General features: G+C 39.1%; 1 protein-coding gene across 1 annotated transcript in view; it reads right to left on the bottom strand.

The window, feature by feature from the left end:
• Positions 1-25,644, bottom strand: part of col12a1b (collagen, type XII, alpha 1b) — a 149,133-nt gene that overhangs the window by 83,706 nt on the left and 39,783 nt on the right. The window contains 13 exon segments of the mRNA XM_083934198.1: positions 656-795; positions 3,360-3,377; positions 3,481-3,613; positions 5,426-5,565; positions 7,192-7,321; positions 9,557-9,693; positions 10,507-10,636; positions 14,040-14,185; positions 16,854-16,983; positions 22,611-22,753; positions 23,910-24,056; positions 24,469-24,633; positions 25,480-25,599. Of these exon segments, the coding sequence (XP_083790324.1) occupies positions 656-795; positions 3,360-3,377; positions 3,481-3,613; positions 5,426-5,565; positions 7,192-7,321; positions 9,557-9,693; positions 10,507-10,636; positions 14,040-14,185; positions 16,854-16,983; positions 22,611-22,753; positions 23,910-24,056; positions 24,469-24,633; positions 25,480-25,599 (1,679 nt within the window).

Here is a 25,644-nt window from a genome sequence, read left to right as displayed (position 1 = left end):
TCAATAGAGCACTAACAAAGTCAAAACCTACTTCCCACCAACGACTGTCACTCTAACGATGGTCGTTGGCACTTGGAGCACAAAGGGTTCCAGTGACATCATCGGCCTTGTGAGAGGTTAAATACCTGGATCTCCACACCAGGTAGTTGGACCAGTACAAGCCTGGTCAGATGCGTACATTAACTGATGAAGCCTCTTGGATTAGAGGTGAAACGTCTTCCTAGACAAATAACCAAGTCCAGTTGCTTTTGACTGAAATTGCTTTGGGGATGCTACATGAATACACCAGCGTTGACCTGCTCGTTGTAGATGTAAACATCCAAAGGACATGTTTCAGTTTCTTCCTGTTTTTCTCACCAGATTTTGATTTGTAAATATGTTTTAATTATATACATTTTAAACACTTTTAAAAACATTTTATTGCATATTCTCATAACAGAACTTTTAATCTCACTATTTGGCATCAGCTACTTACTGACTTTGTCTTTGTGTTTCTGTTTTATTCATTGTTTTGATATGTACAAAGGGAGGAAGTGTAATGATGACAAAGAACATTCTGATTCTGATTGTACGCTGATGACAACATTGTGTTGTTATCTAAAGAAAAGGTGTGTTGTGTAGTTTAAAATACTGTAAAAATTAGCTTTAAACTTACTGAGAGTGGCTCGCCTCCAGTGACGGGCTTGTAAGTGATCTTGTAGTTCTGGACGGTGCCAGGGGCGGGGTCCCACCTCAATGTCAGCGTGGAGGTGGTGGCGTTGAAAACCCTCAAGTTTCGAGGAGGCTCAGCGGGCACTGGGAGCACACATATAAATCTAGTGAGATTAACAGAAAACTCAGAGTGCCAGATTATCGATGATGATAGGGATGGTGAGGATGACGATGATAATGATGATGATGATGGTGATGGTCCTACAGTCTCTCAGGTCACAAAAGCTGGAAGGGTCAAATTTAGGATGGAAGCAGCAGAAAAGCAGCAGTATGTATGAAGTATGAAGCTGTTCAGAGCTGGAAGCCAGAAACTTCTCATTCAAACCATTTGAATAAATTAATCTCAACAGTTAAATCTGTTAACATCAGTAACTATTGAGCCATTTTCCAAATTACAGTTGTAATTAATTTGTTAAAATTTTTACCAGCTAACCTACATTTTAGTCCTGTTAAATTATATTAATGCTGCACTATTATTATACAAACAGTTGTACATATTGTAATGTATTATACATACTTTCACATATTTCTATTCTTATATCTATTTTTTCACATATTGTTTCAATATAGCAGTGTAATGCACATATTTTCATTTACTTTTTTTTACATATAGAGTTGATATAATCTGCAGCTTAATGTTCATATGTTACATATATTTATTACATTTAATTATTATTTCTATAGTTCTTTTCTTCTGTTCATTGTTTTCAATTCATATACAATAACTGTTATAATTAAAACATTTTCTATTCTAATTTTCAGTATTTTTGGAATTTATGAGAAATGAATAAATTATATTATTAGAACAAGAAATTTGAGGTTAACATTAAAAAGTTTAGATTTGGTATCATAACAATTTTGGTGGTTGTGGAGGCCCACATAACAAATTTAGGGATTATAAAAAGTACATTTGGGGTGGCACAACAACACATTTTGAGGATTACGATACTTTTTGGAGGAGAAATAGCACATTTTGAGAATATAACAAATACAAAAAAGAGTTTATGAGAACTAGAGATCACTTAAGGAATTATGTAATTAATAAACATAAATTTGGTGTGGCACTATGACAAATTTGAGAGTTTCTAATGTATACTTTTCAGGGGAAGAATATGAGAATATAACAAATAAAATTGAGGTTTTATAACAATTAAGGAGTACTAAAGAAATTCTGTCATTATGAAACATAGGGTGGAGGAGACACTATAACACATTTTGGTATAGTACCAAATTCATTTGGATAGGCTCTATAGTAAATATGGGAATTATATTCCATATATATTATAACATTTTGAAAGGTCAATAAGAGTATAATCAGGATTTTACAGTTACTGAGTCTTGAATCAAATCTGCTTGTTGAATTAGAAGTCCACAGAGCCCCAGCCCCATAGCAGAAACACTGTACAATAATGCAACAACATGCAACAACATCAAGGTGACGACTGAGGTGAACACTGATGAAGGACGACGTGATGACGTTATAATGTCAGGTGAATGAAAGTGTGACAACACAAATGTTATGATGACAACATGGTGAAGGATTGGGCAAAAAACCCAAAATGATTGAAGGTGTAATTAAAACAAACATTCACATGATGGAGATCTGTGGAGGACAACATGTGACAGGTTGATTTTCCCACTCGACTTTTTGCATTAAAAGCTCTGAATATACGTTCACATCACATCTACTGCAACATCAACTGAGAAGCAAATATTTTGCAGATGATGATGACTAAAATCTCAATAAAATTAAGATAATTTATTATACGATAAATAAAGAATAATATACAATCAGGTGAATAGGTGATAGACCACTTGCACCCCATCGAGCCCTCCACCAAGTTAATTAAGTTCTATGTCAAGACCCTTCAGAGTGCATTATTATGTTAATAAAATGGTATGATTAGCAAATTAGCTACAGCTAAAACCACATTAGTTGTACTTTATTCAAATGTAACAATGTCTTCATGTATTGTACTAATCAATTTCAAACATGGATAAACTCCTGAGTAAAACTATGTTAATATGTGTTAATATGTAAAGATGTAAAGATAAAATATGAACATATACGTTATATTTTACAGTAATTAACATGTATTGTAAATATACAAGATACATTTGTTGGAATCAATTTATATATTGTTAAAAAATAAAGATGAGTTGTGATTAATATATTATAAATTATCATTATCATAAATATGATAAATAATTAATAGGAACTATTATTATTTATGGAGAAGGTGTGGGATTCAATAAGATCAATTTCTAGCCACTCCTTTTCGAATATGTATATTAAATGAATTAATGATCATTGTTTTTTTTAGCTTATATTATTTTTGTACATGTTTTTTGTCTGTCTGCAATGGTGCAATCATTTTTTTTTTTTTTTTGGTACATTAAGGTATTATTGAGTTAAGCCTGCAGTAAAGCTGCTTTGTTTTTCCGAAGTAACAAAATTATTATACAGTAGAAAAGTAACAGACTGACTTGCTTGTGGTGTGTATGTGCAGTGAAATGCACATATATGCAGGTAAGAAAGAATAAAAAGTCTGCTTCCATCAACACTGTCCCTCATGGTCCACATTACCGTTCCACACAAAATCATGAAATTACAATGAAAAGCAACCTGTCCTTCTCATATGACATACCATCCGGAGACTTTAACACTAGAAAGAGATGTTGAGAAAACAACATTATTATTTTAATGTCAGTTAATTGTGTGAGTGTAAAATGGTTGTTTTTTGCGACCTGGTAGGTGTAGGTGCTTACATGTACGCTCAGTTCCCATCAGGTCCTCGCTCTCCGACTCGTCGGGGTAGATGGCCGTGACGGTGACAGGGTAGTCGGTGTCGGGGTCCAGGTTCTGCAGGACATGGGAGGTCTCATCTCTACTCAGGATGGCCTGGTGACGGAGACAGAAGAGACAGAAGAATTTAGCTGTGTTTCCATCGGCCAGTAAAGAAAGTCTAACAATTGAAATTATAAAAAAACAACCTGGTATGGATTATATGGTGCATGTTAAGTGTGGGGGCCAAAAAACAAATTTGCTGGGCCAAAATATAGCAAGAAGAAAACAAAGAGATTATTATTGCTGCTTCAGCTGAACTGGATTCTTTACTTAAGTCTTGGTGAATACAATAACTGAGTTTTGTGAGGTATGTCAGTTTAAGGGATCTTTGAAACCACAAGGGATCATTATTGTCTTGTCCTCTTTTTTACTGTTCTCCATTTAAACAAAACCATTCCCAGTTTCATAATTGTCACTTAATCTACCCAGGTGACATGTTAGAGAGGCTGGACAGGAAGGTGGATGGTTCAGAAAGTTTGATCAGTCTTAAGTCCTTTAAACAGTTGCAGACTAGGGCTTTTATTGTGAAAGGTAATAAAATATGGAGTGGATATGGTATTTGCTGCAAGGAGTACAGTTTGCCGGCTTGAATCGGACTATGGAGCTTCCATGTTGTTATTTCGTGGTGTGAAAGCTCAGAAAAATCTGTACTTTATCGCCGCAAAATATTCACGTTCTGTGTCAAAGTACTCATGACAAAGTCCAAACAGTCCAAAACCATATATTGACATTCAAATTAATTGCACAAAGAAAGAAAAGGTCTGTGTAAAGTTCCTTAATCAGAAGAATGAAACTGTGTGAGGCTACAGGCGAAAAAAAACTTCACCCTTGGTTGAGGCAAATCAAACCAGATGTTTAGTGTCACCGCAGACAGACGGTGCTGTCCAAGCAAACCCTCATTTGCATATTTCAAGAGACAGAACTTGCCTGGAGTGTGTATCCAGCTGCTGAAGATTCTTTTTTTTTAATAACAAAGAAAAAACTAAAGTAGACAAAACAAATCTAGATACAACCTGGATACAAGTCAAGATGCCAGATGTCAGGATCTGAGTAAGTCTCTTAAATTCTCAAAAAACCTTTCGAAACATGTCTTTGTCCTCCTCAGATTCTTCCCCAGAATCAGAAAACACGTTAAGAGGATCCATGTGTATAATGCACAATACTTATCACAGAGGTTAAGTACCTAAACTGCCATCCACTGATAAATTGACCAGTTAAGGCTGAAACATGATACAGACTGCACACAGGTGAATGTGGGGCGTTCGGACCCGTTCGCATGACTGCTTCTTTCGTACTTGTACATACAACTTGTGTAACATTTACGACTTAATAACACCCTGGCTGTACTTGAAGGGTTTACTTCAAAGCTCCTTTACATATCGTTTAGCATGAATGATTTTTACACTAACTTAAACCTATTTGGAGAACCCATCACAGTGAACAATAAACTCTTTTAACATGCCATCATGCCATCATGGAATCTGAAAAAATAAAAAATGAGAAGAGGTACAATAAGCAAACAGAAATGTCCTTTACAACTACAATGCAAAGTGTTCTTTTCTTTCAATCAAGTTCGCTATTCAACAGCGTACCCCCGAGCCTTAATGGAGCATTGTGAGGCAATGATGGCACTAACAAAGTCAATAAAGGTGACAAAATGTCTGTCTGATTACCAACTGTTGAACCAAATAACCTTGTGAATACGGTAGTAATGTGTGGTATAAGTGATTTGAAGCAAACTGACTCATTTTTAACCAGTTGATAAGATAATACTGTCTTGGTCTTGAACAGAACTCCTGCTACTCATTCTTAAAAATGTTACATTTCAATCCATTTTGAAGATAAATTATAACATTTAAGACTTACAAACTGGGGGTTGTTGTCCCCCTTCTTGTTCCAGCCGATGCGGTAGAGGGCCACGTCCGGGGCCCCGTGCTCCCAGGTAGCTCTGAACGAGCTCTCGGTCACCTCAGAGAACTGCAGGTTCTTGGGGGCAGGAACAACATCTGTTCACACACACAGAAACAAGAGGGAGCAAGGAAGTGTTTATAAGGGGGTCTGAAAGTTGAGGCAACCTCAAATGAAGGCTATTTACTGTGTGTTCCAACTGTATGCAAATGCATTGCGTTTGAATGTGAGTGTATGTGTAGTCTTGTCCTGCTATCCTTGGGAGAACCAGCCTTTAGACCTCAACTGTGGGGACATATCTATATGACCCTCATGTCTTTTGTTTAAGGTAAAAAATCAGACTGAATCACGATTTAGTTTCACTACAATCATTTAGCCTGACATTGTCTGTTAAGTTGTGCAAGCCCGACACTTGAGGATAATTGGGACCAGGGCGGTTGAGCGCAGCGCGATTCAGCGAGGGGAGAACGCAAGGGGGAGGATTTTAGATGGAGCCTTGCCATATATCCCACTCCAATTTTGCTCTGTGACGGGGGGCACCGTTCATCTGGTACAAGACAAAGTGGTAAGCGTGAAGCGATATTGAGTCAAGTGGCCACGAGTGGTTGAGCTCAGCTGACAGGTGCCCTGCTTATTCATCCACTGTTTTTCTGTTTTTTTTATGCAAAACATAGCACACACAAAATTTGAGAGCCCGCCTCAATGTTTGTTTGTTTTTCTGAAGTCAAGTTTGCTCAAGCAAGTTTCTGTGATTTCGTCTGGTGGGTTCATACTTATAACTAATATTAAAAAACGGTTAAATCTATCGTTATGTCTGTTAAGATTTGAAAACCCTATAGTGTGCACCAGGCATTCGAACATTTCCTTTCGGGATGTGGGTCATATCATTTTTATCAACACATACGCTTTGAAGCAGTCGACTTTCTAATAAATATGTCAATTAAATGGTTTTTATTTCAACAATTTGACTTAATACAACCTGTACAGCTGGGTCAAAGCATCCATGCTTATTTTCGTGGAAGGAGGATGTTTACGAGGACATAAGGGATGACCTCGGTTTATGTTGATTACATTTGGTTGGATGAATATAAGTTGTCTTTCAGGAAGGGAACCTTTTTTGTAGCATATTTTATTCGTCAAGCTTGGAAGGGAAGGCAGAATATTTAGTTTAAGACCGAGTTAAAATAATTTAAACATATTAAAATGCTTGAACATTATAACAGAAAAGTTGGTGTCTTGTTAACCCATGAGGGTTTGACATACAAAGAAATCGGTCAATCCATCTATATAAGGAGGACATTATTAATTTAGAGACCTGGGCCGGTTTCAGAAAAATAACTGGAATAAGAGCAGTGTTATTCAGATGAATGTGGACATCTATATAAAATCTGACTAGCAGTTAGATATACGCCGAAGTCAACGTCTATCTTTGATAAAAAATTTAAAAAAGAGCCAGTGCAGTCCAGCCTCTCTTGAAGCTGATTTCAGTCCAGGAGGGGAAGTGAAGAGGAAAGTTATGTCAAAGTTAATACAGAACTCATCACCTTCACAGAAACTGGGCACATCTCTGTAACACATGTACTGTTCAGGCACTGTAGACGGTTTTGTCAGCATAAAGGAAGTTGTTAAAAAGATAAATGCACAGTGTTTGATCACTAATCCCAGGCCATGAATTTACCTCTTGGTGGACGAACAAAAGACTTGAATGAAAAGCAGATTCAGACCTGTGATGGCGTTTCCGAGGATCGGTGCTCCAGGTCCCTCGGCATAGATCGGGGTGACGGCCACATCGTACTCAGTCTGGGAGATGAGACTGGATAGGTCCAGGGTGGTGATGTCGCCATTGACCTCAGCCTGCCGGTGACACATTTAATCAACAGAAAATGAAAATCACTCACATATCTTATCCAAGGCTGCACAACCCTCTAAGTTTGTGATTTCTTCTGTGAGTCCTTAATCTGGAACATGTTTTTAAAATGCCTTATCAGTCTAAATCGGCCTAAAATACTGGTATCTGCGATCTCTGTATATGAATTCATGTTTACATACATAACACATCATGTATAACATATATATTTTCTAAAGTACTGGTATCAGATCGGTTCTTGGCATCAGCCAATACGGAAGTTCAGGTATTGTAGTTTCGAGAAGGAAAAATGGAATTGGAGGATCGTTAGTCGTAACATAAACCTGTGTGTTGCTAATAATGTGTTTTTATTTATTCGAAATCAGCAACTTTAGTTTTTGAAAAGACGATCTATTACCGTTTTATGTGAAATGCATGTATTCACCAAGAGAGATAAATAAAACAGTTTATTTGGAAGGTAAGGGGATATCAGAGCCAAACTTTTGTGTATAAAATGCAGGGTTTCCATTTCAAAGAGTTTAGTAAAGGAAGCAGCAGTAGAGAAAAAAAGTCAGCATTGATCCAATGTGTGGGCTTCTTCTGCTGAGACAAGAAGTCTTCAGCAGTGATCCTTAAGAGGAGCTGAGCTGCTGCAGGTCATCCATCAGAGCTTTCTGGAAGCGTCTTGCAGGTGTCCACCGAATGGCACCTTCGGCTGCAGATTCATCCTGGACTGTTTGTCCTCCGCTGATATCCAAGTGAGAAATTATGAGGACTGGAGTGGTGCTAGGATGATCCAGTCAGGCTGGGCTGAAGGCCTGAGCCAGCGCTCCTCTGCCAGCAGACTGCTTTTCTCATAAAGATCAGCCAACTAAGCAGCGCCGCTGTAGCTATTGACTTGGTCATGACTCAATCACTTTCCCAGAACGAAGATATCACCGCAGACTGAAGATTCACCCTCAGCGAGTTTTTTTATTGATTAAAGCCACCTTTGAATGAGCTTACAAATAATACGAGCATTTTTAAACAAAGTCTGTCAGTCGCTATGTGGTGAGCGAGCAACGACTGATACCTGCCAGTAGGAATTGTCACAGCTGAACACACATGTGAAACTAATTTAGACTGTTTGAACTGCACAAGCTCAAAGAAGGATGCTGCCTGGGATCCAAAACTAACCAAAGTTGCACAATCTTCTAAAGGTTTTCTTGCAAATATGCAAATCTTTGGAGGGTTATACAATGCCCAGTCACACACTGCCAGATAGAGTTAGAGCTGGAGTATGGTCTGGCTGCATGAGTCAACATTCTGGTGTTGGGAATAATACACTCTTTCTTTAAACCCATCTCAATCGTCAAAGCTCCGGATGCAGCAATGGTGCCCTTGCATTAGATAGCGGAGATAGCGGAAGGAGAGGAGAATGCCACAACAGTAGACAAGGTAGGTTTTGGTGACAAGCAAACGTTAGCCAGCGAGTTGTGACTTATCGACCCTGCATGGAACTGCTGTTGTTTGCTCCGTAAAATTAGCTGATAAAGTCATGTGTTGGATGACTCCGCTGACGTTGTCCACTCAAGACAGTATTTTACTGTTGCAATTCGTCCGCATTAGCAGCGAGTTAACAGTAGCTAACGTGAGCAGCTAACGTGAGCAGCTAACTGCACGATATATTCCACGTCAGTATTTCCTCTAAGATTTTTATCAGCACCGGGGGGGTTGTTGTATCACCACAACACAGAGTCCACATACAGTATACTGTGCCTCCACTACACACACTTTGCAGCGGCCGGCAGCCCGCAGACCCTAAGCCAGCCTAAACCCCAGCACCGAGGGTCTGATCCCAGACCGCCCAGAGTCAGACTCCCTGTTTGCTGTTGTTACAAGACAGTGGCCGACCTTAGGTCCGTCACTGGGCCGCTGCTGCAGAATGAAGAACAGAAGAACAGCATGTGTGATCTCTGCCAGTTCATTTGTTCACGTTAGCCGACTCCATTTAGCATCACTGTTGGCTGTAGGCGAGCAGCAGAGAGGCGCGGAACTCTGGACCAGAACCTCACAATATATAGAAGTCCTTTAGAGAGAAGTCAGTCCACAGGATGTCAGAGACAACGGGGAAGTCGCTGAGGAGGTTTTTAAGTTACGTAACAACCTGTTCGCTTATTGGCAATAAAAAACAATGAATATGTGTAAAACGTTACACACAGGACCTTTAATTTGGGTGATTTGAAGTCATTCCTCAGTCTTACCTCCTTCAGGTCCCCCTCCTCTGGTTTGTAGGTGACCATGTACTTGCTGACGGCTCCAGGAGCAGCGTCCCAGTTGAGCCTCATGGTGCTGTGAGTAACATCAGTGATTCTCAGGACTCCAGCAGGAGGCTCAGGCACTGAGGGAGGACAGAGTACGGACATTTAAAAAACATCCAAAAAAAATGTTTTGAGCTCCTCAGTTCAACCTGGAAGCCAAGATCAGTTTTGCTGTGACCAACAGTCATGTTACCAAATTTCAGTGAAACTTCAGCCTAACTGCAGGCCGTTTACACACAGCAGAGACAACAAGGGAGGTTGAAAAAACTTAAATAGTTCAATATGTACAGCATGTGGTGGCCCCAATATTGGTAACACTTGTGGGCATTCGGAAAAATGTTGTATACATAGATTTCATAATATCCAAATTTTTGTCCAAAAAATTCAACTTGTATTTTTTTCTTTTTGCTGTTTCTTTTAGTTTTACTTTATAGCGTTATAAATGCGTCAAACTGCACTAAATAATCATTTGAGTTCTCTCTACCTTGACCCATGACTCTGCTGTTTCCACCGCTTCCTAAAGTTCTTATAACAACCTGCACACGTGTAACAATCTTCTCCGTGCTTTTCACCATTTCTTAATCCTACCTACAAAGCTCTGGATGCTTGTGGTGGAAAAATAACTTAGGAAGACAATTTTGTTGGTTTTTCTTTTAATGTCTGACTCAGCTGGACAGTGGAGAAAACATTGTGCTACAGGAGTGGATTTATATGATACTTTTTTTCCACCGTGAAAACTTGTCACTCCCATTTAAAACTGAGCTTCAGTCTAACGTTACTTGCCCGGAAAAGCTGTGGTTCTTTTCACTTTGCCAGTTGAGGTTTAATTCAACCGTATTATTTCTGCCTCGAAGAAATGTCATGTAAAGTACAGTATAGAACCAGTTACATACATGTGACTCCTCTCCCCTCCAGAGGGTCGCTGGCAGCCTCTCCGTGCAGGGCGTAAAGTGTGATGGTGTATGCTGTGTTGGGTATCAGCTGCACCAGACGGATGTCGGTTACCTCCCCTCCTACACGCATCTACAGGGGGAGAGAGGGGAAAGACAAGACTTTAAAGCGAAGGGTTTATTTACTTCTTTTTACTCAACACCTGGTGAGCATGCTGGACTCTCGTCCCTGAACACACCATGTAAAGAAGCTGCACTAAAACGGCTAAAACTTGTAAAAAGATATAATGTAGTTACCAACTCCGTACCACTGTTTTTGCACGTTTTAGCCCAATTTACTACAAATAACTTACAGTACACTACGAGACTAAAAGTACACGCAAAGCATGGTGTATAAATGTATGAATCTGCAAATAATTGTTATGTCTATAGCTTGGTATTGTATGCGCTATAAAAAATAATGTATGTATGTAGGTTTAGGCCGCACCACACGTTATTGTAGGCCGTATTTAGGGATGTCAGGAGAACCCATACTTGCGATACCTGTCGATTCTAAAATAAAATAAAGGGTGCCTTTTTTTTGCGGTATGAGGTTGGAAGTTTTGGTGCAGTGACTCTTCCTTAACTAATGGGGGCAGTATAGAGTGTTCCAGTCATACTTGCATTCAGAAGTAGGAGGTCACGAAGAAGTGGAACCCACAGCTAAAACAAACCCCATGTGGAAGTGAACTACAGCAATTGCTTCGCCTCGACTCGGCACCATGAGTCATGTATGGAAGTATTTTGCGTGTGAGGCAGATGACTGTTGCGTTATCAATTTGCAGAAGCCACTATGCAGACCATGCTACTGTGGTCTTCAGACCAAGGGAGGCAATACTTTTATTTTAGAGTTTAGACACATTTCCTCAAAGAAAACTATAAAGTCGGATCAGATAAGGAATTTTATGTTTAACATTATAATGAAAAACTAAACAGGAGGCATTCACGAGGACAGCTACGGTCCAGCTGCTAATTCAAGGTGATTTTGATTCATATATATGAACAACATTCAAACGTTTCCTGATGTTTGGGATGGCCCACGGACACATCTGCTGTAATAATGCCTTATGTTATGGAGTATACGGGCCGTAGGTTTAATGTTAGCCTGTACCTCGTAGTAATGCAGCCTCGGATAATCAGTTAGTGAGGCTCTTTACATTTCTGTCTTTTAACCTGCCCCCACCATGTCTTTAAAAATGGCTGCATCTACTGTTAGTAATTAGGTGTGCATGCGTGTGTGTGTGTGTGTGTGTGTGTGTGTGTGTGTGTGTGTGTGTGTGTGTGTGACGTTGCCAATGTGTGCGTTCCGTGTAATTTCACTGGTATTGGCACCAACATCTGAATTTTCTCTAATCTCTAGCCCAATTTAATATGCATTAATGTTTTGTTTTTTCTACTTCCCAGGCATATGAAATGGTAAAAAAAAAAGTGCACATAAAAATCATTTAAATCAGTATTTCATGTTGCTAAATAATGCACATCCCTTTGACGACATGTCAGGTGCACATTTTCCAGTAAAGACCGCGTCACTGTACATTAAATCATCCCTTACATGTTCCTCTGCTGTATAAGTGCACATGTAGGTTAACACCACCCGTTTAGCATCTGTTCTGTTTAAATCATCCCGATGACTTCAGGCCTCATGAGCTAATCCTTCCCATTACCCAGCGTGTCTAGCGCCTCTGCTTTTTGCAGGCCTGGCCTGAACTGCACCACTAAAGTCCACTTCCCCATTCTGCAAAGCACTCATCGTATCACCATCTGGAAGCAGTATAGCGACGGGAGCAGAAGCCTGCACTTATAAAAATGGATGTGGAAACGCTGAGCATATATATTAGTATGTGTGTGTGTGAGTTTATGTTGCTCCGTGTGTGTTTGTATCCTTGGTGTTGTAGTGAAAAATTACATTTAATGATAACACTTTTTGTTTTTTGGTTAAATTTAGGGTTACAGGTTATGTTTCCCTCATTTGATTTGTTCATTTCTACACTTGTGAATTCCTTCCACTCTATCCTCCTGATATTTCCTTAAAAGACTCGGTTTCCCATAATTCTCAGTCAGGGATGTGTCCATATTTAGAAGGCATAGCTGAGTTATGACACAGAAGTGACTTTAATCTTAATTAAAATGAACTTGAAAGCTAGTTAGTTTACTTTATTGTTTTGGCTATTTGGGTTAGTCTAGTAAAACTAACTTACTGGTATTCCAACCTCAGCTAACATGACATTAATTTAAATAATTTAGTTATTTAGTTATTTAGGTTTTTTGTTTTAGCTAATCATTTAGATCAATATATTCCACCCTCTGCTAACAGGGAGTAACATAAACATATTGTGTGTTAGTCATTTTAATTAGTAAGTTAGCTAGTTCATATTTAAGTTATTAAGTTAGTTAGTTACTTAGTTACTTAGTCACTTAGCTAGCTAATTACTATGTAAATTAGTTAGTTGGTTGGTTGATTGGTTGGTTGGTTGGTTTGTTAGATGCCTAGTAAGTAAGTAAGCTAGTTAGTTAGTTAGTTAGTTAGTTAGTTAGTTAGTTAGTTAGTTAGTTAGTTAGTTAGTTAGTTAGTTAGTTAGTTAGTTAGTTAGTTAGTTAGTTAGTTAGTTGGTTAGTTAGTTGGTAAGCAAGTAAGATAGCTAGTTAATTAGTTGGTGAGTTAGTCAGTTAGTTAGTTAGTCAGCAACCAAGCAATCTAGTTAGTTAGTAAGGCTCTTGCTTTAGTTAATACGTTAGATGAAAGTATTCAACCATCTGCTAACAGGGGGTAACACAAACTTAATTAGTGAGTTAGCTAGTTAATATTGAATTTAGTTAGTTAGTTAGCTAGCTAATAAATATATAAGTAAGTAAGTTAGTTGGTTGGTTAGTTGCCTAGTAAGTAAGTAGGGTAGTTAGTCAGTTAGTCAGTTAGTTAGTTAGTTAGTTAGTTAGTTAGTTAGTTAGTTAGTTGGCAAGCAAGCGAGATAGTTAATTAGTTAGGTAGTTAGTAAGGAAGTTAAGTAGCTAGTTAATTAGTTAGTGAGTTATTCAGTTGGTGAGTCAGCAACCAAGTAAGATAATTAGTTAGTTCGGCTTTTGCTTTAGTTAATAAGTTAGATCAAATTAATCCACTATCTGCTAACAGGGGGTAACATTAACATGTTTTAGTCATTTCAGTGAGTTTATTTGTTATTGAATTAAATATAAATAAAACAACATTAAAAAAGGAGTGGGTGTGACACAACAGGAACTTAGTTTAGTCTATTGTTTTAGGTAGCTACTTTACTTAAACTACAACAAACTAACGGCAAACCCATGTCAGCTAACGTTATACGAAACAAGAAGCGCTCAAGATGAAACTCCCTTTCTGTTACCTCGGTTCTTACTTGGTACAAAAGAGTACAGAATTTCATAACAATGAATGTCTAAGCAGACGTTTCTTGATGAGCTCTAAACTATGTCCCATGTTGACAACATAACCTCAGAAGTTGCAGTTAAAGGCCGTGTTATTTTACCTCGTTCTCCAGCTGAGGCTCAGTGGCGTTGACGGATTTGTACAGCAGCATGTAGCCTGTGGCCCCGTCCGCCTCGTCCCAGCTCACCTTCATGGTGCTCGAGGTCTCATCATAAACATTCATGTTGCTTGCTGCTGGCAGCGGCACTGAGGGGACAGAAACACACGGTCAGAGTGAGAAAATGGCTCAATGTAATGCAGAAAACATTCAGTTTAATATAATTTCTGTCTTTTAATAATGTAAAGTGAATGCTTGGATATAATGTGAAGTCTGAGCAACAACTGGAGATTCTTGAGTGAGTCGGTCATGAAGTGTATTTTTGTTATATTTGATATTGGGGGGAGGTTTTGGCAGAGAAAACGGTAATGATACAAACGGGTGAACAAAATCAAGGTCATATTTTAGAAAATCCTCAAAATGTCCCAAAGAGATCATAAAGTTTTTGATGTGCAGAATATTTGGTATCACATGTCTGGTTCTGTTTTTTCAAGGATATTTTTTTGTTACTTTTACATTTCTTAGAAGTCATGTTAGCAGTACTCTGGTTTTAGTGAAGACACTAACACTAGAGATGCAACAATGAATCGCCAAGTATTTTGATAATCCGTCTATCTGTTTGAGTAATTTTTTTATTTTTTATGATTCTGGTTTTCAGCTCTATGTAAACTGGATATCTTTGAGTTGTGCACAAATCAAGCCTTTTTATTGATTAGTCTAGAAACTAAACGACATATAAATCAACAATTAGAATGATCATCAGATGAAGCTCTAGTTAAAACAATGAGATTGTTGCTGAAGAAATCCGATTTATTGGATGTTAAAACAAGTTTTGCAACAGAGTTTTTACCTGTAAGAAAGAGAACAGACAAGATAATTGAATCTAAAAGACAGAAAATGAAACTAGCACAAATAAAATATTTTAAAAGTTTATACTTTTTAAATACACGATGTCTAAAATGTTTTCTATTTGTGTATCCTCATTTCATGTTTTTCTCATTATTTATACTAACATACCTCTACTGTCATGATTTAACTCAAATCTCTGGTCCCATGGTCTTTTTCGGCGATTACATGAATCAAATATGCCATCGAGACAATTTTTTTCGTGCAACAACTATAAACCCCTAATACTGCTCAAAATAACACCAAACCCTTGATGAGACCCTACATATAAAATGAAGCACCAATGGGCTCCTTCCTTTTGGATTGACTTTGCTAATCGTCCTGAATGGACTTAACTATGAGAGGAGCTGGTACATGGGCCAATAGGTAAGTCTTTAAAACACACTTTTAATAAACTCCAGGTTCACTAACTACGTTGTTGGTGTTTCATTGTATGTGTAGGGACTCTTCTCATGCTACTGCAGAGGTTTGGTGTTATTTTGAGCAGTATTAGTGATTCAAAAAATTGTTTTAATGCCTACTGCCCCGAGCTAATCAGTGTTAGCCACGTCCGGCTGTTAGCGACTCTCAGGGATTTCTCCCTTAATAGTTGTTACACTAAAAAACTGTCTCGATGGCTTATATGATGAATGTATATGCCGGAAAAGACCCCGGGATGATTTTGCGATACACATGTTGGCTGTTTTAATGAAATAGCCACTATAATAAAAGCTTTTTCTTTACAGCGCAAACAGTCTCCCTTTCCTTTTTCTACTCAGATAAATCACAAATCTGATCAGATGAGCAAGTTAGTTTTAAAAAAAAAAATGTGCTCCCTCATTACAGAAAATAAAATCCATATACTGTATATGTGTAAAATTAAAGCCAGCATTTGTTCCTTGAAAAATCTGATTTCTCCGAATAATCCAGTTTCTTGTTTGTTAATGTGGTGAAAGTGGCAGAGGACGGAAAGAAAAAGAGTGGCTAATAAAAATATCTAATAGACTTGACAGGATGCACCATCTTTAGTACACATAAACATTTGTTTTAACACAGAAAATGTCGGCTTTTTAAGAGTGTAGTTTTGCATAAGTATAAGTCCGATCTACAGTTCAGTATCTCCTGACGTTTCAAAGACACCCCCAAACCTTCGCAGACGTTATGTTGGAGTCACACTGACAAGACTCCAGACTCTGCTTTCAGGAGGACATTAAGAACTTACTGACTGTTAGCTTAAAAAAGGGACAGTAAATTACGCCACAGTGATCTAACGGACGATGGTGCCATCCAAGTGGACGACGACAGAACAATCACTTATTGTTTTATGACACTGGGAAACAGCGCATTGTTAAAATGTGCTGCCCATTTCAGAACAAATAAAGCCAACATTAAAGGAAAATGAGCAAATAAAAGCACTTAAAAGTTACACTTAACACGTTGTAAAATTATATCAGTTTATTTAAGATACATGCAAAGACCGCAACCCTGATAAATCACTCTTTAACTGCTTGTCCTTGTGGCTCAAAGTGATTCCCACTTCGCCCACCGCAGCTTAGCATCACCTCACACCATTGCATCATGGGACGTCGTGTTTGTGTTAAGCACTTTTCCGGCTCAGATCAGATGCTAAATATATATAAGTTGTATAAACAGAGAGCAGATTTGCATGTGTGTGTGAAACGGGATAACGAGCAGAGAAATCAAGTTGTTTATCTTACAAACCATATTAAAAGAAACAAAAAAAAAACGCTCGATGATGCCATGCGCCTTTAAAGCTCCTCTTTAATCACGCCTGTCGCCCCTCAGGGCTACACCAGTGTCTTGTGAAAAGAGCCGTCCAACAGCTGAGAGCTTTACTCATGAGACAAACAGGAAAAGAGGAAGTGACCTTACACATTTAGCGTTGCGGGGGGGAAATGAGGAAACACTTACAGGTGGTCTCGGCTCCCTTCAGAGGCTCGCTGCTCTCCTCGCCGACCACAGAGTAAACATTGACGAAGTACTCGGTCCTTGGGGTCAGGCCTTCCAGCACTACAGTGTTCATCGACCCGTCGACCAGCATCTGAAACCATAAAGGAGTGCTCTTTATACCGTTATACTCATTCGACAGGTAACACTTAAGGTGTGCACAATCCAAAACTCTTGACTTTGAAGGAGCCAAAGACTCCACACTTTGCCAACAGTAAAGACAGAAAGAAGATGTAAAGACAGAGTGTATAAAATATGAATTAAGTCTCCATATTCTGATTCATAAGGCTGTTCTTGGGCTGCTTGTTTTTGATTTTGTATTTGTTTTTTAAAATGTGACAGAACATATTAATGAACATTTACAATGTAAATATGTAAGGCATAATTTGCATCCCTTGTCCCATTGGCAGGTAGAAAGAGAAGAGAGAAAGGGAAAGACATCAAAACAAGTAAAAGTATAACAGAGGAAAATAAGGCATAACATCACAATAACAAAACTTGATAGCAACAGAGCGCACATAATATAAAGTGGCAATTGTGCATACAGGTTTAGGTTATTACTGCAAAATGTGATTGCTGATTGTCCTTGATAAAGTGCTTGAAGTGCTTGATTTTAAAGTGCTTGGTTTTAAAGTTTTCGATCATAAAGTGCTTGATTTTAAAGTGCTGGATTAGAAAGTTTGCAGCACAGGAAGTTGCCATTGGGAAATATCACACCGAGGTGAGGTGGCAGCGGAAGTCTCAATGACAGAACCTGTCTACAAATGTCCTGCAGGACGCAGCGTACTGGGTGGTTAGTAGCTGAAGATGAAGCTGCCAAGTTTTTGCTCTTTTCAAACAGCAATAAATCTCATTCAAAGTGGTGCAGCCTGGAGCAGAGTTACTCAAAAGACTTCTCTTCTGATTATAAAAGAAAAAGTATTGAGGTGCAGCAGGCCGCAAATAAAACTTCCTATTCACTATTCAGGCAAATACAAACACAAACTGTCATCAAAACTTCAAAACTGAGCCTCTAAAGGGCCGAGCAATTTTTCTTTCAGAAAACTGGGAATGAAATGTGACTTGCAGTGAAGCAATTTGTCGGATAAAGATTACGTAATTTTAATATCTGAAAAGGTTTTGGCTGAAAGCTGTTGGTTGGATCCTCAGGATCTGTCAGTCAGTTATTGGTGACGGTCCAGGTCACGTATTTTCACCATTACTATGATTATAATCTGTTAAACCGAAACTATGGTGCTGCGTTCATGTGTCGGTGGGAAAAGTCCTTGTGTGCGACGTCCAACCTGGCCGCCAAACAGCGTCACATTCCTTTGCTGTTCTGCTGGAAAATCAAACCCAGAGGAGAAAACACAAAGAGGCAGAAGCTTCTTGAGCTGGTGGGAAAAAATGTCCCCCTTATCAAGTTATGTTTGTCTGTAATCGATTAAGTTCAACCTGTTTCCAATGCAAATCAAATAAAATCAAGTTTAGTTTTTCTTGATTGTAGCTGATTGTCCGGCTTTAATCTTTGTTGAATAAAGACACAAGAACAAAAGTTCTCAAAACAAGTTGATTTCTGTCGGGAACATGTTGAAGTATTCAGATTTTTCACTCGTTTTTAGAAAAAAGTTTCAATATGAAATTGAATTTTTGCAAGATTAGACTTAGTCAGTTATCTGCATAACTTTACTGATTAATCAATCAATCAGATCAACCCATGTTCCAGGTTTAAAGAACCAGACACGTTTCTATTAAACAATCTCTTTGTGTTGCCGCCATGTTGTGGTTATGTGTTGGATTGATTCAATTAGAGTAAATGTTCTCAGACCGGACGCCATACTTTAAATTGTACTAAAAATTAGGTAACTTCAACAAAAAACACACTGTGCAGACGTGTGTTTTTTTTTTGTGATGCATTCAAGTCACATTTGAACCTGATCGACATTATTGATGATGACTCCGGACTTCACTTGGGCTTAAGTAGTTTGTATTGAAATACAGTAAATGGATAAAAATGATGTTGCACTCCTAATTTTTCCTAGATCAAGTTTGAATCAATCACATTGCGTAAGCAGCAACGTGATGGCATTCATTTTCTAAGGCCGGGAGAGAAGGCAGAATATTTAGTTAAAGACCGAGCTGTAAATAACTTTGTCATTAGAAGAAGTGTTTGATCACTACAGTGGAAATGTTGCTGTCTTGTAAACCCAGGACACTCCCCTTTGACATCATTTTTAACATGCAGGGTATGGTTAGGTTTAGGAAAAGATTGTGGTTTGAGTTCAAATAAGTATGTTTGTCATGCAACTTCAGTATGTGATGTTAGTTAAGTACTTAAGTACATAACTTAAAGCAGAGGTTGGTGACTTTCTATGAAAAATCACTCACAGTCATTGTATCCTGAAAGCAAAATGAGACAGACGATCTGTGAAAAAGTCATGTATTTTTATTTTAGTGTAGCATTTAGCTGTAAAATGATAACGTTTGTGACCAAGTCAGAACAAAACCAAGCTATGCCCAGGAGCCGGACAGCAAACCTTCTCATTTTACAGCTAAACAGTAACTAAAATATTTATCTGAAAAGGTTTTATGCCGGAAATATGCAACACAGCAACAGTCTATCGAGTCATGTTTGATCAGCGTTGCCTAGTTTCACAGTTTGATCAGAGTTCAGAGCAGTTATTGGCTCTGATTGGTTGTCGGTGTGGTGCAGTGCATCTAGCAGATGACATTAAGAGCAGACAGATATAGAGCTGTATCTATGGGTAGAGACGTGACTTTTTCACATCATCTGTCTCATTGTCCTGTAAAAATATAATGACAGTAACAGCAAATATGAAAAAGCTTTAATAAATGTAGGTTACATACGTGACAAAGGTCAAAATGAGGGTCTAAGTCCTGTGTTCGTTTGACCCATCCATCCACCTCGACCGCCTCCCTACACGGTCTTACATCATCTCTACATCTCTACTACATCATCTCAGTGCCACAGAAAATCCCAGTACGTATTCCCTCTAAAGTCCAACAGAACTGAGAAAGGGGTATAAGTTTGCTGCTCTATCTGACTGGAACCAGTTAAAAAACACCTGAATTTTCAGGAGCTGCTCTCATTGGAAACATTTAAATCAAGGCTAAAAGACTCGGAAGCCGTCACATCTGGCTGCAGATGTTTTGATTGTTGAAGCTTTTGATACCTGAAAAGATACATTTTTAATCTCAATGGGTCTTTTTTCCTGGTTAAATAAAGTCGCTCAAGGAGTTTTTGGTGCTTCCGTTGGCACTGGAAGTTAACGTTTGGAAATATCGCACCAAGGTGAGGTGGCAGCACGTCCACAAATGTCCCAGGGGATGCAGCATCTGAGGTGTAAACAGGGAGCTTTTATTGCTTGAGATTTTCTCACAGTCGTCCAGACAACTCCTTAAACTCTGAAACACTTGAGCTCATTGGATCTATTTATTCTACACATTTCTATTCCTCCCTTGTGTATAAATATTCCAGCTTCATTTCTTGGCAGCGTGCCATGGCCTCAACCCTGACCCTCCTTCTCACTGGCTGCTTTAAATTTAGGAATCCCCTCTCTTGTTGCATTGGCTGTAAATCACTGCAGGTAAGAGCTTCACTAAACACCCGGCATGTAAATATCGTATATCTCATGCTGTTATGTTCGTACGCGCTCTACAGTGCGATGTAAACAGAGGACGCTGAGGCGTCTGGCCCAGTGTGCTGTCTGTAGCGTTAAACTAAGTGGATCCAGTGGAAACTCTGCTCGATTTCAAACGAGCCCACGATTATAATCACACAGGCTCCTTCTGACACTGGCCAATAAAAGCACAAAGAATGGAAAAGACCCAGTGCTCTGTTTTTAAAGACACGACGGATGGGGGTTAAGTGTAAACTAAATGCAGGTTCACAAAACCGACTGAGATCCAGATTTCAGCCCCTGAAGCCCAAGTAAACAAGGCTTTGAATAAAAGCCAGACCTGGGTATCTGAAACACTTCCAGGACGTCTTATATCAGACATATGGACACATTTCAGATTATTAAACAACAGGGGAGGGTTTAAGCATCAATTAGTTTGTGAACTATGTAAATTCACAATAATTACTCAGCTGACCAGTTCACATTACATATGCACACAAACAAAAGAGTTATCTGTTGCACTTCAAGCCAGGTCTATGGGAGCCAAAGGGAATAATTAATAAGCAGACAAAACGCTATTTGATATCCAGCACCAACACATGGTTGGCATAAAGCAGAAAGAACATGCAGCAGATTCCTCTAATGAAGTTCTGTGAAAACACACCAATTATCTGAGTCTTTTGAGCATTTCTACCTTGAACAATAGAGTCAAACTGATCGCAGACAACAACAAAAGAACCAAAACTCAATTTTTTAATCATATCCACAACTTGTATTTCCATTTGTTGGATTAATGCTGCTTGGAAAATGCTCAAATTGTCTAAAACTCTGCAGCTAGGTTTATAATTTTTGCACCTTTACAGGTTTTATTTATTTTTTCTCTGCAATTAATGTCTTTAAGTTGGGGTTGCCAGATTCCCGGAAAAGGAAAAGAAAAAAAAACTCTTAATATCGTTATATAGCAGTAGCTCCATGAGAATTCCCATCCTTTGAGACGACACACTATGATTCGTGCTACAGAAACATGAACCTAACTACAGTTAGCAGAAAGCTAAACTATTAGCAGCATTTTCTCTTCATCTCTGAAATGCTTCGCCAATATTTTATCAACCGCTTCGGACGTTATCGCTCCAGTGAATGGCCTTAATTGGTGGTCATCAGCCTCATATTTATGAGTTAGAAGGTGCTGCTATGCCTACCATAAATTCACATGATAACGGTCGCCCTTAGGACCCCTTGACCTTGGCGTAACCGTCTGGGAGTCATGTTGTTCAAATTCAAACAAAACGGATGTTACATGGTCAGGTTCAGGTTATAAAAATACAGGTTTAGGAAAAGATTGTGGTTTGGGTTTTAAAAAGCGTTTAACTTAAAAAGTCACCGTTTTACATTGGACACAAACTCAGGTCTGCCGCTATAATTTTTATTATTTTATTTTATTTATCTGTCTTTTAATAATTCCTGCCATCATACTACAGCATCAAAAAGCATCGCGTTTAAGTAGTTTTTTACGTTGATGGGTGATCTACTTTACCATTACAACTAGGAGGTAGAGTAGAGCCATACTGCTTCATATACATGGTGGTGATTAGCAACTGATAACACACATTCAAACCATTGATATCAGTTGAATCAGCTGGTTTTATTTATTGTCAGATGCTTTTAGATTCTCTTTTTTTTTGTTGCCAATGCTTGGAAAAGCAACTTTTTCTGCAGGATTTTCGACCACTGAACCAGGCTTTTACCATCTGAAGCGACGTGCATGCATATCTGCATTTGTGGAACAGCCAATAGGAACACTCTCTCACCTGTGCACCTGAAAAGACAGCCAAGAGGAGCTGCTTCGGTACATGCACGATACATTCACTGCTGGTTTTGGTCTTTTAATTTTACTTTGTTGTTTTTAATTGGGTTATCTGATGTTGCACTCATTTATGGTACATTTCTCTGGATAAATGGCACTCTATAATATACAATTATTATTTTGTTGTTTTTGATTGTTTCTGTGATCACTTTAAGATGCGACAAATACACATCATGTCGCCTGCACAGACAAAGAGCGCTGGATGGGGAACAGGAAGGGTAAGAAGCCTTATCTCACCTCCTGGGTGGGTCCTCCAGCCGCCATCACGTAAGTGACGCGATACGTGTCGACGGGGCTGTCGGGTGCCGTCCAGGTGGCACGGAAGGAGCGGTGGGTCACCTCCGAGGTCACCAGGTTGGTGGGCGCCTCCAGTTCCCTGCCTGAAAAAGGAAAGAGCAAGAGCTAGAATATGATCGGACATGCAAAAGTATTTCACACAGTGAACTCTGCCGCCACAAATCAGCCTTGTGGTGTCCCGCTCCTCTGACAGGGAAGCCGTTGGCTGTGTGTTTTCTTTAAGCTTCTTCTGACTTTGAGAAATGTTTTTCTCCAGCTGTGCTGTAAATCATTTTTGTACTTCCTCCTAAAAACTGATTTACAGACAAAAAGTGCTTCCAATGTGAAAGTTTCCAACAGAAGCTTGGATCTGTCCTGAGACATCTTTTGATTGTCTGAAATAATAATAATCTGCAATTTTAGGGGGGAATCTCCTGTTTCTCTTTTTTTAAAGAACTGATTTGTGAATAACAGGACACTTTGTTTTCGTCTACAGATTAACTACATATAATTTGTGCTTTCTTCTTGTCACCAGTTTCATCATTCAAACAGGGTAAAAGCAGCTGTACCAAGAAAGTGCAACTTTGCTTTGTCTTTACATGGACTAAAAGGTTTATGTTGTCTTTCATAAGCAGAGCAACGTCCACGCCCCCAAGCACCTGCAAAGACGAAATGAAAGCCTGCAATAAAATTTAAAAAATGTATGGTTGTCAGTGTTAAACACTGTGTGTTTGTAAAGTCCTTTTCTCCACCTGACCTCCAGCACAGGTAACTACTGAAAGGTGTAAATCTGACTCAGTGGTATTCAAAGAAGAAGCTAGAATCACAGCAGCGACTTGAAGGTCCTAGGTTTGAATAAATCCTGCAGCGCCTGTTAAAATGATGCCTGTTCGGAGCATGTGCCCGATCAAAGGGTTGCTTGGCTCCCAGAAGTGCTGCGTTTTTGGAAACGCTCATCCAATTTACTTCACACTCAATACTGCACCCCCTTGGGTCCTCAGCAACACACCTGCTTAGTGTGAAGTTGATCGGATGAATGGTTCTTGAAATATGCGAAGGACAGTCATACATGTATGCATATACAGTACACACAGACAGAGCTTCCTCCCTTTATAGTCAGACAATACTGCTACAGCGCAATCTATTGAACCAGACAGCACCAAATTTGTCATTTCCACTCCATGTCACGTCTTCACACTTCCACCAGATATAGTGTCAACAGCAAAGCGTTCAGGAGATATATGCAACTCTTTTTCCTACCTGGGCCCTTGACACTGTTACACAGATTGATGGTGAGGTCGTCAACGATGTCCACCAGGAACTTGAAATCGTTGACGTTGTACATGTGAATTTCGTCAGGGTCTGAGGCGATGGTCCTCAGCTCGTTCTCGTCAGCGTTCTTCACACCTGAGAGGGAAACAATACCATCAGAACTCTGCCCTGAACAGGCGCCCACTACCTCACTTGGTAGAGTGGACACCCCATATAAAGAGATACCAGTCAATCAATCTACAGCTATCCTGTGAAATAAAGGCATAAAAAAGTCAAAAAGCACTTTCAAGGTACCTAAACCAAACAATTCTAGACTCTTGAAGGATTTGGTTGATTTTAAATCTGTGCTTGTGTAGAAAAAGTGCCACCTTATGTTAAAATCCAAACATTTATAGTATATTCCTTACCTGGTAAGAGTCGAAATAAAGCATTTTTTCCAAACTTTCAAGACATTGTACAAACCCTTTCATATGTAGTTTGTCAGGTGTCGCCCTATCCCTCTACAAACTTTAAACTAATGTTAATTCAAACTGGCAAAATCACGTACCGACTGCATAGAGCTCGATGCCGCTGTCTTTGAGGTTCTGCGAGTTGAAGACGATCTCGTCCTGCGACTTTCCGTCGGTGATCAGGATGCCAATTTTGCGGGAGTCAGGACGCATCCCCACGTCCGGTCTGAAGTTGTTCTGAAGGATGTAGTTCAGAGCCATCCCTGTTGTGACAGGAACAAAGAGTTTTACAAAAAACTATTCTGTTGTCAGTCACGGTCAGTCCCTATGTTCCTAGGGTCCTCATTGTAAAGATAGATAACGGCCATCTTCGCAGTCTAAACTGCAAAAGAACGAAGGGAGATGGTGAATTCAAGAAAAGCATGAATGGTAAAAATCAGTTGAGCCACTGTGGAAATATCAATGTCTAAAGTTAAAAACTAACATTAAACTTGGTTTCCATTCACTACACTATCACAATTACGTAAGCTTTTGTGCACAATGATTTTTTTTTTAAATATGAAGGGCCGAGAATCAAACCCTGAGAAGCCCCACAAGTAAATAACGTTAATGTTGCTCTGAGTCTGTTTGCTAATATGTTAGCCAGAGAACCAGATGAGCCTGAACTGGAAAAAGGGACATTTGTAAATGTTTGGGTCTTTTCTTTTCTTTTTTCAAGATTATTTTTTTGGCAGTTTTCAAGCCTTTTATTATATAGGACAGAGATGAAATGGGGTGAGAGAGAGGGGGAGACATGCAGCGAAGGGCCGCAGGTCATAGTCAAACCCGCGTCCGCTGCCTCTTCTACGTTCAGCCTCTTTACATGGGGCGACTGCTCTAACCACTGTGCCACGAGCCGTCCCTTTCAGACAATATTATGTTCACAGATCTTTAAGATGTTTGGAGAATCCTTGTTAGACTGACGTATAACTATAACTATGTCGCATCTAAACTAAGCAAAATATACGGTGACTGAAAATGGCAACTGTATTTTTAGTTTTGGCAACCAAAAGCTAATTCCTGGTTAAAAGCTTTTGGTGTTTACACCCGGTGAACTCTTTTTAAATCACCTGTCATGGTGTTTCCTCCTTTGTAAGGCAGGTTGGAGATGGCGTCCAGCAGGGACTCTTTGGTCGGGTGGGCGTTCAGGTGCCACTCTGTCTTTGGGTCTCCACTGTACTGAGCAAGACCTGGACAAAACATCAAGGACACACAAAAAATTCCAATTAAAACAT

This window comes from Echiichthys vipera (genome assembly GCF_963691815.1).
Source record: "Echiichthys vipera genome assembly, chromosome: 19".
NCBI classification, from domain to species: Eukaryota; Metazoa; Chordata; class Actinopteri; order Perciformes; family Trachinidae; genus Echiichthys; species Echiichthys vipera.
Note: the sequence above shows the minus strand (reverse complement) of the source record. Positions and strands in the feature narration are given on the sequence as shown.